Source organism: Suricata suricatta, chromosome 5, assembly GCF_006229205.1.
Source record: "Suricata suricatta isolate VVHF042 chromosome 5, meerkat_22Aug2017_6uvM2_HiC, whole genome shotgun sequence".
NCBI classification, from domain to species: Eukaryota; Metazoa; Chordata; class Mammalia; order Carnivora; family Herpestidae; genus Suricata; species Suricata suricatta.
In genome coordinates this window covers 31,472,317-31,487,173 of record NC_043704.1, presented here as the reverse complement: position 1 = coordinate 31,487,173, position 14,857 = coordinate 31,472,317, and the positions used below count along the sequence as shown (strand labels likewise).

General features: G+C 37.3%; 1 protein-coding gene across 1 annotated transcript in view; it reads right to left on the bottom strand.

Annotated features, from left to right (window-relative positions):
* Nucleotides 1–14,857, bottom strand: part of ROBO2 (roundabout guidance receptor 2) — a 591,892-nt gene that overhangs the window by 176,942 nt on the left and 400,093 nt on the right. The window contains exon 3 of the mRNA XM_029939142.1: nucleotides 2,103–2,260. Coding sequence (XP_029795002.1) covers nucleotides 2,103–2,260 — 158 coding nt within the window. The remainder of the gene's footprint in view (nucleotides 1–2,102; nucleotides 2,261–14,857) is intronic.

The following is a 14,857-nucleotide window of genomic DNA, read 5'->3' as shown; positions in this document are numbered from 1 at the left end:
ATTTATGAAATAATTTTTGAAGAGGAGGGCATGTGAGATAAAAATAAATACATGTTTTTGATAATGAGTAGTATGAGTTGGTATGAATCATTGGCTTCTAAAAGGTGTTCCCTAAATGTTTCCCAAAGGAGACACATTTACTGACTGAATACACCAATGTATCTGCTAAAATGTATACTTGGTCAAGAGGATATTGAAGCAGAATTAGGTTTTCAGTAAGTGTATCACCAACTCATAGCTCCTTTTCCAATTATTTTCTTTGTATTACCATAATCAACAATCTGCACATCACAATGACTGAGTTTTCTTAAAGAGATATGAGATAACAACACGCTGGTTTTGTCTGTTACTTTTTATCTCCCAGGCAAACAAAATCCACGTAGGCAGGGATATTTCAGGCTCTAAAACTTGTCTTGTCACAGAAGAAAACCTTTCAACTTCGTTTTTCCATGGGACAAAAAGACCATCAACCTGTTCTTAATTAGGTAAGTGGAGTATAATAAACCATAAGTTATAAAAATGGCAATGGAGGCCACTTCTCCTCCCTTTGAAGCTGAATGTGGCAAAATGGCTTGATTTAATGGATGAAACTAAAGCTATGTTTCAATAGAAGGAAAGCGCCCGCACATGGAGACTTAGGCTTCCTTTGCTGCAGCTGGAATCTTGAAGCCACTTTGGGAGCCAGTCGGAGCAGGCCTGCTGGAAAATTATAGGTCAAGAGAGGAACCAAGATGCCCAACTGGGTCAATTGCCAGACATGTGAGTAAGGTTACCCTCGATCCTCCAGCAGCCAGCACATCTTGAAACAAGCCACAGAAGCATGAGAAAACCTAGCAAAGATCAGCCATGCTCGCCCAGAATGAAGACCTGTCATCTTACCCACAGAATTGCAGTCTAAATAAAATGGTTATTATAAGTGTTCGGATTTTGTGGTGGTTGGTACAAAGGGAAAGGTAAATGATGCAAACACGAACTAGAAACCCTTCCTTATTGAGTTAACTCCGTCACCAGGAGCACATGCTCATGTTTGTTACCTAAACACAGACCATAGAGAGCCAAATTCTCCCCAGTGTAGATCCTCACGGTGTCAAGAGTTCAATCCAGAACCATATGAATACATGTTGTGATCTCTTATCCGGTTCTGTGTTAGGATGTAAGCATAGTGTGCCTGTAAAAAATCCTCATTTATAAGACATTTTTAAATAGACACAGACTCTATGGATATTTGATAGAAATGGCACATTTGTTCCGTTAAATGAGACATGATTTTAAATAAAGCATATTTATGCTTGATCATTGTATTAAATATAAAAATTATACTAAGAATAATGTCAGAAGTTTGAGGCATTATCTACTATTTCAGTCAACTGGCTCCCATGAGTGTCACAAATAAGTGGAGAGGATTCTCCCAAACTATAAAATAATTATATGCCATTCCCCTTCTCTACCTCTTTACCATGTGCTGGGGGTTTTGTTCTGAATATTAATTATGATGAACCTAATCATCAATTTCCCTTGAAAGCAGATGAATTTTCTATAAGAGCTAAACTGCAGAACCAAAACAGTCATGTTTACTTTGATTTTACTTGATACCTCTTAAACTTTTAGATGAATTAATGTATAACATCTTAGTTATAAATATTAAATTGAGAAATTGGGAAAGGTGCTAGAAGTACCTATTACCTCGAATTATTTTCTTATAATTTTGAAAATGGTGCAAAAGAAATGTTCTAGGTAATATGGCTTACAGCCATCATTTACCCTTTATCATTCAAGTATGGCATGATCAATAAATGTATTTGAGATGTTAAAAAAACTAGGTCATCAATATTGTACTGCAAAGACATATTTATATATTCAGAGGAGTACAATTATTACTATATCATCTATACCTGATTTATATGATTTTTGTCTCTTTGAAGTCTCATCCTAAAGTTTTTTTGGTTTGGGCTACTCTTTCTCAGTCCTTTCAATGCAGTCTAAATGGTATTTAACATTCCCTGCAGTTCTACAATTTTACTAACAATAACAAAAAGAATAAAATGATCCATTTTAAGACCCGATATTCAGTCTCTGTAGGCATTAATTTTAATTTAACTCACACTTATTCGTTCTTCCTTGTCATCAATTCGAACTTTGTCTTTTTTCCAGTAGATGGTGGGTTCTGGGTGTCCCCTGGGAGGTTGGCACTCCAGGATTGCGGGCTCTCCAGCTGCCACCACAACATCTGTGGGATTTTGCCGGAAGTCATCCCGTAACACTGAAGAAAAATAATTCAATGTTTTTGAAAGACAATTCAATGACAGCAACTTTAGCTTTCTTTTGCAAAAGTAACTTCAGGTCTTCCTTCATTCTAATAAATATTGAATATTTACTGAGAACACAGCCACGTCCATCTTAGAATATTCTAGAGTCAACCTAAATGTTCAATAGGGAAATGGCTGACGATGTGATCATGCGCCTTTGCTATAAATCTGATTTAAAAAATAAGCAAGGTCTAAGGAAAATAAGAAAGGCTAGCGATACAGTTTTGAGATTAAATATTCAGGGTATAGAACTCTTTATGCTGTATGATCCTATTATCTGTAAAGAAAAAACATATATACACATATGTATATAAATGCATTAAAATACATTGTCAAGTTATACTTAGAAGCCCGAAACAAGTCATGTGCACAAGGTCTGTGAGCATGTATGCGTGTCAGTCTGGGGGGAAAGGGGAGTGAGGACTTTCTGAGAACGCCCTTTCTCATGACATGAATATGGACAAGATCAACACTGTTTTCATTACACTTCAGAAGATAGACTCATTGTTCACCCTGCAACGCACTAGCACCCACATACACAGGGCTACATTTTCATTCTTGCTGCATCTCCACCTGCCAAGTGACATCTGGGCAGCGTGACATTCAGAGCAGAGATATCCCTTATAGTGGTTTGGCCAGTCTGAATTTCCCCTCCTTTCATTAGGAGAACAGCAGGTTGGACCTCCATTGTAACCTCCGAAAATCTGGCATCTCTGGCTCTCCAAATGTCACCTATCTATCTATGTGTGCATTTCTTCTGCTGGCAGGATGAAAAGCTTGGAGACATGACTTGGCCCTATCAGATTGCAGGACACTGCATTTCTTTAGCAAATAAGGGCCATGTATATTTTAGGGTAAACATTCAAAAAAAGTTCCTGTTGAGACCAGGAACACACCATATACCTCAGCTGCCTTTGCTTTGTCTAGCTGCCTTGACGTTCCTATTATTTAATATTCCAACACTGACAACTTTGTTTCCTAAGGATGTCTAAGGGCAACACACACACGCACACACACACACATACACACACACACACACACACACACACACACTGTATTATATCTATGCATATATATAAATTGGTTAAGCTATTTGAAATCAAAATTAGGTAGATTCTGCTAGTCTGTTATGTAAATCATCTGCTACAAATGTGGATTAGGTCAAACCAGCCGCCTTTGGTGTCCTATAATGAGACCCACTTCAGCACTCTGCTCCTTTGTTGGGCAAAGTCTCTAGGTTAATTGTCATGCTCCAAATAAATAAAATTTCCCTGGCCTGAAAATAGCTCCAGAGAGACAACTGAGTGACTTTTAGGACTTTTCTTCTCTTTTCTCTTGCAACACATCCTTTAACACGGTTTTCCATCTTAATGAAGTCATGGCCCTTTTAGAGATTAGAGAACCTTTTCTCCTTATTGAAGGAATGGTAAGAAAGAATTCAGCACAAATTGCTCACTCTCAGCTTATAAGCTGATTAATTTACTGCCTTTGCTGCTAAGGAAATATGTTCCATTTTAGCATGGTGAACTGCACATTTTTTGGTTCTCTTGTCTCGCTGGCAAGAGAGGTGTGATTTATATGCATAAGAATTTGCTTCTGAATGGGCTGAGAGAAGAGTGCGTTTAATGTGACATTCATGCAGGGGGATGGGAAGGGGTTAACTCTGTGGTTCCCTTTTGCAGGTAAATCCTCCTGGGAAAGCAAGCTGGTGACTCATTTATATTCTAAATGCAGAACAGCTGCCTATTTATGCAATGTTAAGACATGCAAAAATATGGTAACAGTGGTGAGCACCCCTACAATATCCGGTACCGGCAACAAATGGTGTTTTGGCAGGCCCTCAATCTGTTCCAAAACGACACATCTGGCCAGTTGAAGGACCTTCTCTAGAACTGGTCCCCTAACAAATGACATGCCAAAAAGCCTCTGCTCAAATGGTACTTAAGGCCATTGCAAATCATTCAGAAACACAGTGTTACATCAATTTGCAACAAGCCAAATTAAGGGAAAGGAAAAAAAGGTCCTTTGACATGGAGGACAAAAAGGAGAAAAATATCATAACAAACTAAGGACTGCTAGTCTTAAACAATGTAACATGTGTTTATGGTATTCACAAAAAGAAAATGACTCCAATTTGCAAATGAAGCCAAGAAATCTAACATCAACTGTAATTTTAGGCTTTCAGGCTATTCACTCAGAGAGTAGGGTGAGATAATAGTATAATTGGTACTGTACCCTCTTCAACTTGTAAAATGCTCTTTGGGGTTTTTGTAACATCCAGTTAATTCATTTTTTGCTTAGTGATACCATTTCTTTTCTGTATATGAACTGAAAACCACAAATAAGAGTTCACCTAGCTAGTCATAACCTGGGTTAGATTTGGATTCTTTTTACATTAACATGCACTGGAGCTTAGAAAGTTATTCTGGAAGATCAGAAAGTTTTGAATTACTCTGTGTTTGATAAAATAGTTCATTGTCATGACATAAAGATTTGTATCAAATTAATTCAATTCTCCAGCAACATATTAAACACAACAATGGACTTGCCATTGTCCTATAAATGGTTAAGAAATATAAAACAAGCATGACATGATAATGTCTATGGTAGGCTTTTTCTTTAATATACCCTAATGATCCCTTCATCCTGGCATTTATTTTCATGTGTAATCCCTTCCCCTGTTTTGTGAGTTGGACCTGGTGACGTGCCTTTAATGAATAGGTTATTGTAAAGTCATGGAATGTCGTCTCCAATATTCGGTTATAAAGGATTATAACTTGCACCCTTCTTACTCTGTCTCTTTGTCGCTGTCACTCCCTCTCTTCCTTCATAGAATTCCTCTGATCATGAAGATGCATTTTAGCTCAAAGAAGAGGCCCATTTGACAACAGTCTAAAGGCAACAGCAAGCAAGGAAATGAGGTTTTCAGCCCAACAGCCCTAAGACCCAAATCTTGCCAACAACCATGTAAACTTGAGAGCACAAGCTTCCTTAATTGATCCTTCATATGATAACACAGCCCTAACCAACCCCTTCACAGCAGCTGTGTGAGCGATCCTACAGCAGACGACTAAGACCACTCATATGTGGGTTCCTGATCCACAGAGAATAAATGTGTGCTATTTTAAGTCACTAAGCCTTATAGTTTGTTACACAAAAATAGGTAACTAATATAATGTCCTGAAAGAGTTTTAGACCTAGTTGTGCATTTATAGCTTACAACTTTGACTGTTTTTTCCTCATAACACTCCCTTCTTTCACTTACCAAGTCCTTTCCCTTCTGTATCAAATCAATAGCTGTCAAGAATTTTAAAAATATATATTATGTCTTTATGTTTTATAAAGTATATTATATTTTATAACCATTTTTTACATTTTTATTTTATATTTTGTCAACATATGCAGGGCAAATCATGACTCAGACATTTCCATCTTAGTTTATTAAGACAAATTAGTAATAACAATGAGATGAGGCTACATAATTAAGAAACCAAAAGATGTATTTCTGAATTACAATATATGCATGCTTCCAAGTAGTTATTAGAAGTACAGAGCCTAGAGATATTACTGATGAAAGTGTTCATACACACCATTGGATAAAAAAACATCATCCATGACAAACTAAATTGATCATGAGAAAGGTAATCTAAAAAAGAAATTATAATTAAAAGCATTGTTAGCAGGAGTAGAAACTGATAGCAACTCAGAGCAATGCTGATAACAAGGTTTCTTTGCCAGCAGGGTTTCTCTCTTTATGTGCCCAGGAGCTGTCACAGCTGTGTGGCTCAAGACTTCTCAGTAGAAAACATACAGAGGAACGTCTAATTATCAATGTACATTAGCATATGGTAGTCTTCCTGCTTGAAAATCTCCCCCAGATAGGTCTTTGTTTCCTAACTTTTCCCTGTCCCTTCCTTCAAATGCATATTGCTCCTTCAGTGCCAGCCTCAGACTCAGTCATCAGAAAAGTTATTCCTTCTATACTCACACTGGACTAGGTAAGCCTCCGATGGGCTCCCATCTTGAAGGGCATCAGAAGAGCCCATCGAGTGTTCTTGATAGCCTGAATCGATGAACTCCTCTTCAAGAGGTGTGTCACAGTCTTTTTCTTATTATTAAACAAACCAAAACATTTCAACTTGATTTTAAAATATCATTTATGAAGAACAGTTTAAGTTGGTTGGATTTAAGAGACAGAATACTTGAATTGCCTACCTATAAGCCCATAAATATCTAAAATAAAACCCAGTCAGTTCAAGAAGGTCAGAAATCAATCCATCAAAGACACAACAGATTTATGTCAACCAGTAAAACTGTTAGAACAAATTATACTATCAGCACTATAATGGACAAGAAAAAAAATACAATAGCCATTCCTACAGCGGGTACATATTGTTTCCCTATTTCTACCACTACCAGCACCACTGCCACCCATATCACCGCAGAGAATGATTAGGTGTAATGCCAACCAGTGTGAATCTTAGGTCTTCTACTTCTGAGGAAGGAACACTGTCTCTTCCTGCAGCATTAAATGGTTCCTGTTGACAGCCAGGCTGTGACCCCAGGGGGAGCTCCAGTCTCGGGATGAGATTCAGGCCATGCACTTGAAAACGTCTGGGTTCTGGTGACCTATCTGGGGAAATATATCCTGAAGACTCTGCTAAATCTGGGCTTTCTAGTTACAAGATCTAAACAACTTTTCTTTCATATGTAGACCAATTTAAATTGATCTGTCCCTTGTAACTGAAAGGTCCCTACTGAAAAGCGGTGATAATTCTGTATTTTTCTGAAGTTCCAATGACTCAAAGACCAAGTAAATTAAAAGAGGAATCATCATTCACACCAAACTATTTTATTTTACTTGGTATAATCAAACAAAATATAGTCAGAACGGAGAGGCTAGCCATCAGCTAGATGATAAAATCTGATATTTAGGGGACAAGTCATAAGAGGTTTCTTCTGCACAGAAGGGGAATGAGAAAGAAAGAACTCAGTGGGGAGGCATCCTGCTACCGCTGTGCAAGCTGACACTCTGGCACCTCTGCAGCTGACAATTCCAAAATGAGATGCTCACACCCCCACCTCCCCATCTCTACTAAGACTCCCTGTGCAAGCAGATTCACTCAGCAAATGATCCAGATAAACCAGTGATATGAATTGGAGCATGCTGAATAAACAAGGATGCCCTGTGACTTGTTCATTTTCAAGTCCTCGCATTTTGTGAAGCCTGGTAATTCTGCAGGGAATAAAACATACAGACACACAATTCACAAGAGGACTGGCCAGCTCCAGATTTCTTAGCTAAGCCTTTATTCTTGAATCCCTTTTTTTAGCTCTGTTCTGTCCTCACCAGCAATATAATTTGAAGTCCTGCTAAGAGTGCCAAGTCTTCCTTAATGTTTTCCATTAATGTTTAAAACTTGCTGAAGGATTCTTAGAAATTGCATGGAAACATCTTGCTCTCTGTAATTTGTATCCGTAACCTCTGTAATGCATATGTTCTCCTTGGGGACCAAGTGCTGAGATCATTCATAAACTCTTGGATCACATGTGGCACGGCAAACTGGTGACATCTGACCACAGCAGACTCGAGGCCTGTTTCTGGCAATCATTGCCTTTGGTTTGAGTTAAGGAGCTGGCAGTTGGCATACCTTCAACATTTGGAAGTCCTATTTTTGGCAAAGCCTAGCATCTGATATTTGACAGGGATCTGCATATTCCATCCATTAGTTTAGGAGGAAGTTGTGGATTGAAGCTAATTAATGTTTAATCAACTCTTTTTTCATCCTTAAAGTGCCATCATCCATAAAACTGTTCATGTGGAATTGATATCTCCAGAATCACAGAGAGCTCAAAGGGATGAGAGCATCTTAGAGATGGGCCCAAATATAGTATGTGAGGAGAAAGATGGCGTCTAGAACAGCAGGTATCAGTCTAAACACGTTCAAGGCAATGCCTTCCTCTGTTCAGAAGAAAAATCTCCTCTGTACACCCTCAAAATATTCAGCTCTGCTACCCAAACAACTTCCTTCTAGCACCTGCTCCATTTAGGGGTAATGCCCGTCTTGGTTACAGAGATACCTACAACTCTGGGTAATGAAATAAAATAGCACACTGAATTTAAAATTCAGAACTACATAAGCTAGCATTTTAAAAAAAAAAACATTAAATAATGTTTCTCAGAATGGTAACAAGGGAAAATACCAGATTATGTCAAGTTTCATAATACTGCCTCCTATTTTCTCTAGATCTACATTTGAGCATAAACAAACAAATAAATAATCACAACATCTTTATAAGATTTATATTTACAGACTGATTACAAATAGCCATCTGTCTGCTTCTAGCTTCTCAATCTGGTTCATTTCCCATGAGCCTCAAGTCTTCAGCCAAAGCAGTTGGGCTCCTAGGTTTCAGGAAGTCTTGTTACAACCACTTTGCGTGTTGCTCTGTTTGCCCATTACTTCCCATTACCTTCTCTCTTTTTTTCTTCCTCTTCATTTAATCCTCACTATTAGACCAAAGAAAATAAAAGTTTGAGAGGACTGAATATCATATATGTAGATATGAAAAAAATGAAATCCAATATATTTATTTAAGTACACATTTACATTTAAAATAAACATGAGTACATATTTAAATTCCAACTTCAGGTTTCATTACTGCTGTATAGCTACATCTGTCAATTTGAATAAAGGAATAAAGAGTGCTTTCAAGTAAATATTAATGTGCTGCTTCACCGTGGATCCCCATAGATTACTGCCCTCCTCCTGCCTTGTTAGTCCTTATCTGAAGGCGTTAGTTTTTACAGCATTCCAACACTGTGTAGTTCACAGAGGTACACAATCTCGACAGCATCTTCCTGCCATTCCACCCTGTCCTGGTATCAACGGGTTATTGCTCCAATATTTCTCTCCCATGGTGTATTCTGATGTGCATGATCAACATGAATTACAATGCCAAGTAACTGCCAGATGTCATGAGTTATAAACTCAATAGTCTAAGGATTATTACACATTAGGGCACCCTACAGTGCAAGGGTGTCCTGGAATTTATGTGTTATTTATTACCTATTGGCAGGGTCTCAAAGTAATCTCACCCCTGCTGATGAAATGAGGGTTGGAAGGAGAAGAAGGTCAAGGTCAACCTTCCTTGTCAAGAATGCCAGTTACTTCTAAACTACTGTTGCTTTATCTTTTCCCCCCTCTACCTTAAACTCAGTGAAATCTCTAAATAAGAGAAATATGTATTATAATGCATTTTTGGACTTTTAACTTAATTATGCTGATTTCACAATTTTCATCACGTTGCCTATTTTAACAACACATTTCACAACCATAACCACTAGAGGTCCAATTTAGAGGGTATCCATTTATCCTATACCACTATAATCCATAAACCTAAAAATGACCACTTTGAAAGCACATTGCTTATTTTCTTTTTTTACACAGAAACATAGACCAACTGCATGAGACTTATTTACATTTTTAATGTAACGATGAAAGCATTAAAAAAAAATTCATGTCTCACATGCCTGTGGACTCTTCAGTCTTTCTCATCCAATACTCAGATTTGCATATATCCATACCACAAAATATGTCCATTATTCTAAACTGTCATGAATTTTGCTGAAAAGCATGTAACGTGACATCCTATATTCTTCTAGAAATGCTGTATTTGATTCCTACATGACACAAAGCTTGAATCATTCCTAATCCAGAATACAGTATATTTATTTCAAATTGGCTGATTAAAACCAGCTCTATCATTTCTCTATTCTAACCCAAAGACCCAGTAACCTTCTTTTCTTTTGCCACCAAATGAATTCTGAATGCTGCAGTTAACATTCAGTAATCTCATTACCCATCTACCATAAATCTTCAAAAACATCACCATGTTTTGACAGCTGAGCAGGAGAAGAAGCAAGGAACATACCCAGGCACTTTTTATGAATGCAAATGTGCTGAAGACCACATTTAAGTGATTTCAGAAAACTCATATAACACCACTGACAACTGGAAACAATGTGCTTGATAATTTTTGTTTACCTATGAGAAGCACAATTCCACTTATTCCTGATGCTAAGTCCACAACCCACCCCCACTCCACCCATTGTCATATCCTTTATGAAAACAAGCAGACACCCCCCAAAAAAGAAAAAAAAGATAAAAGAAAAACAATAACAAATATTGTATTAGGGTAAGAAATACTGACTTTTCATGATGAAAATTTATTGTAGGTATATTTTCCCGAAACGTGTTTGAATATTTATTTCAAGATTCATGTATACTTTAATCAAAACTTCATCTTATACAAAATGAGAAAGATGTCATCTTAAGCATGGAAGTCTTTAAAAAAATCCCTTTCTTCCTCTGACAATATGCTGGAGTCATCCTTGGCCATCCAGAGTATATGCTCAGCCATAAGGGAATAAATCAAATTGTCTTTTGAGCCTCTGGCTATATTTTAATTCTCTAGGCTCCACTGTTATTGTGAGGACAAGGTAAGTAATACTTTTCATTCCCAAATTAAGACAAAGAGTAAAAAGAGTGACTTCCTGCTTGGAGAGGTGCCAACTCCCTACATAGAGATAACTACCTCATTGCATGTGATTGTTTTAACTTCTGTACCTGAAAGGATACCAAAACTTGATACGTAAGGATTATCAGAATCCATCAAACCTTCCTTATTTTGTCCTAATCAAGGGTATTTGTGATACCAGATTACTGAAATTAACAAAGTATTATAATCCCAAATTTTGGCCATTTTCATATACAAAATATCAACTGCTTCACCACACTTATCCCCAAAATTGTCTATAAGTGGTAAAATTAGAGACACTTTCTTGATGTTCTCAACAAGCAGTCAAATTATAACTGTTCTGAACAGAGGGCCATCATGCCTCAAGTGTGGCCAACAAAAGGAAAATCTGATGTTGGCAGACAGGATAATTTTTGAAATAATTAGTAGATCCCAAATAATCAGATATTACACATAGTTACCATTGATGTCTAAAGCACATGTTTAATGCTGCCCTGGCATGTTTCTCCACACATTTACTTAAAAGAAATAACTTTGCTTCAGTAAATTCCCCTGAACGATGGCTTCAGTATATCACAAGGATTTTGTCAGTGGATCAAAGTACCAGGTATGGAGTGTAGACCAAAATATCTCTCACTTTCCTTCTAATATCCCAAGAAGCCAGGAAAAAAAATTGTTCATTTCTTGTGAAACCTAAAATCTTCAACTTTCCCTGTAAATTGGATCACCATATTTTACTACATATTAACACTTTGGAAAAGCAAAAGGAAGCATTCTTCAGAATGATGCCAGGACAGTTCTAGCAAATCCAGATGGGAGACTCACCTGCCCCCATCTTTAATTCTACATAGTTTATCCTCTACTGTCTTGTCCTTGCCTCTCAATCATAATACTCAACCCACACTGGCTTTTCCTGGAAAACAAGCTCCTTTCCACCATCGGACCTTCATTCAGTTGGTTTTATCTTTCTGAAATGTATCCTACTTCCTTTCCACCATTTGCCCATGTGCTTTCATGGGACCTGGAACTTTTATTTAATTTATTCTTTTGAAAATACTACTATTTGGCAAGGAGGGAATATTGCATTGTGGTTAAAAAATGGATTTAGTCCAAGGATTGGGTTTCAGTCTCAGCTCTGCTATTTTATTAACCAGATGGTCTTACACAGTCTGAGCTTCTTCATCTATAAAATGGAGATAATAAAGCTTATGTCTTTAGATTGTTAGAAAGATTTAAAAAAGCGGGGAGCCGAGGTGGCTCAGTCAGTTAAGTGTCCGACTTCACATCACCAGCTCACAGTTCCTGAATTCCAGCCCTGTGTCGGGCTCTGTGCTGACAGTGCAGAGCCTGGAGCCTGCTTCAGATTCTGTGTCTCCCCCCCCCCCTCTCTCTCTGCCCCTCCCCTCACTCATACACACTCTCTCAAAATTATATAAACATTAAATAAATTAAAAAAGAATTCAAAAAGTAATCTTTATAAAGCACAGTGTGACATAAAGAAAGCACTTCATAAATGAGAATTATGATTGCTGTTGGGAAATAGAAGTGCTAATAAATAAAGAGAGCCTTACAATTCTATTTTTGTATATTAAATCTAATTTTAAGTGAGTTCAATGTCAATTTTTAATTCCTCTGTCAAGAAGTTAATAATATTCAAGAACACTGTGTATAAAATATTTCCTACTTCAAAGTCCTGATGGTCAGATTGTCAAATTCTATGCAATTGTTAGTAGACAATGATAATTATTTGAGTAATATAGGAGTTGAGATTTACATATAATAGTATAACTGTAAGTCAAACATATTTAGATATTACTTATGTTATAAAGTATTATCAGGACAATCAAATGTGATTCCTCCCAATCAAAAAGTTAAAGTTTGACCAGTTTTACCCAGTTCATTTAAAAAACAAAATTGGGGTGCCTGGGTGGCTCAATCAGTTGAGCCTCCAACTTCAGCTCAAGTCATGATCTCATGGTTTGTCAGATCGAGCCCAGTGTTGGGCTCTGTGTTGACAATTCAGAGCCTGGAGCCTGCTTCAGAATCTGTATCTCCCTTTCTCTCTGCTCCTCCCCTGCTCATGCTCTCTCTCCTTCAAAGATAAGTAAACATTAAAAATAAAACACAATTTAATGTTTATTTATTTTTGGGAAAGAGAGAGAGAGAGAGAGAGAGAGAGAGCTAGCAGGGGAGTGGCAGAGAGAGGGAGATACACAATCCAAAGTAGGCCGCAGGCTGTCAGCACAGAACTCCTTGTGGGGCTTGAACCCAAGAACCAAAATGTCATGATGTGAGCTGAAGTCAGCCACCTTACTGACTGAGCCACCCAGGTGCCTCTTACTCAGCTCACTTTTAAAAGGTGATTTTAACACAGTGTTTAATTTTGCTTTAGTTGATCCCAGATACATTAGCGATTCCTCACTTTCCAATCACTTCTAGTTGTAACTACATTTTTGGATAACAGAAGAGTTTTTCAAATCATCTATCTCTTTTAATTGTTTTTTATTTCTACATAATCTTGACACCAAGTGTCGGGCTTGAACTCACAGCCCTGCAATCAAGAGTCCCATACTCCACCAACTGAGCCAGCCAGGTCCCTTTCACTTCTTCTTATTTAATAAATATGTACTGCATATTTTCTTGTTGCAATGTGTTTTGTCACACATTTAGAAGTACAAGATACTTCAAGCTGAAATCTTGACTTCAAAGTGCTAAAGAGATTTAGGAGAGTTCCGTTAGAGAACTCAAAAACTACAATCTGAAAGAAAAAGGAAAAAAATTCAGTAACCGGGAACTACATTTAGAGGTACATCGAAAATGCTTTAATGTTCAAAGGAGAGAAACTTTGTATTGAACAAGGAAGGCATTTTAGAGAAGCCAATTTCAGAGTTGCATTTGGAATATTCAGCATATGCTTTAATTAATTACAAAAAGAAAAGATCATGCTGGAATGTGCTTGCATGGGCATAAAAAATCTCTGGAAGAATACCTAAGAAACCAATAACAACACACGCCTTTGTGGAAAAAACAAAACAGGGAAGGCAAAGACAGACGGGGAAAGCTTCACTACATCTATCTTATACTTTTTGATGTTATAACCTTGTGAATGTAGTAATTGTTTATTAATACTTATATTTAACAATGTATGAATAAAAATAAAATCAATTCTGAGTATTTTCCAAGTATATGATCTGTCCCAATTGGATTCAACAGAGTTATGAAGAGGTACGGAAACCTGGTTTTTCCTGAGGCATTTTCAGTGACACAGTCTGCACGTTTATAGAAGACTGGTGATTTGAAATATAAATGTCAACAGAATATCTGTAGGTTGATGAAAAGCCTGATGTTAGAGATCAAAATATATAACTGATTAATTAGCTCTTTTCTAAAATAGAATAAAAATTCAGAAAATTTGAATATTGAGATGGCCTCTTTTCATGGAAGGTTAATTGGAGCCTTACTATGAGCTTTATACAAGAGATAGAAAGGTGAGTAAGATGACAACTTTTTTTTAAAGTTTTTATTTAAATTCTAGTTAGTTAATACATATGGTAAAATTGGTTTCAGGTGTAGAATTAAGTGATTCGTCACTTGCACACTATATCAAGGGCTCATCACAAGTGCCCTCCTCAATCCTCATCACCCCTTTAGCCCATCCCCCACCCATGTCCCTCCTTCAACCTTCATCTTGTTCTCTATATTTAAGAGTCTCTTACGTTTGCTTCCTTCAAATGACAACCTTTGGATCCAGACCTAGGCCTCTTAGTGCCGGAAGAGACGATTGGGTGAAAAGCCAAGGAGTAACTGGTGGTTACTATGTCTTAGTAGAGAGAGTCTTGAAGCCACCACATATTAGCTGGCTTCACAGAGTGCATAAAAACCCAAATGTCATTTATTTAAAAAAATTTTTAATCGTTAATTTTTTTTTCAGAGAGAGAAACTGAGAGGCAAAGAGAGAGGGAGACACAGAATCTGAAGCAGGCTCTGAGGTGTCAGCACAGAGCCTGACG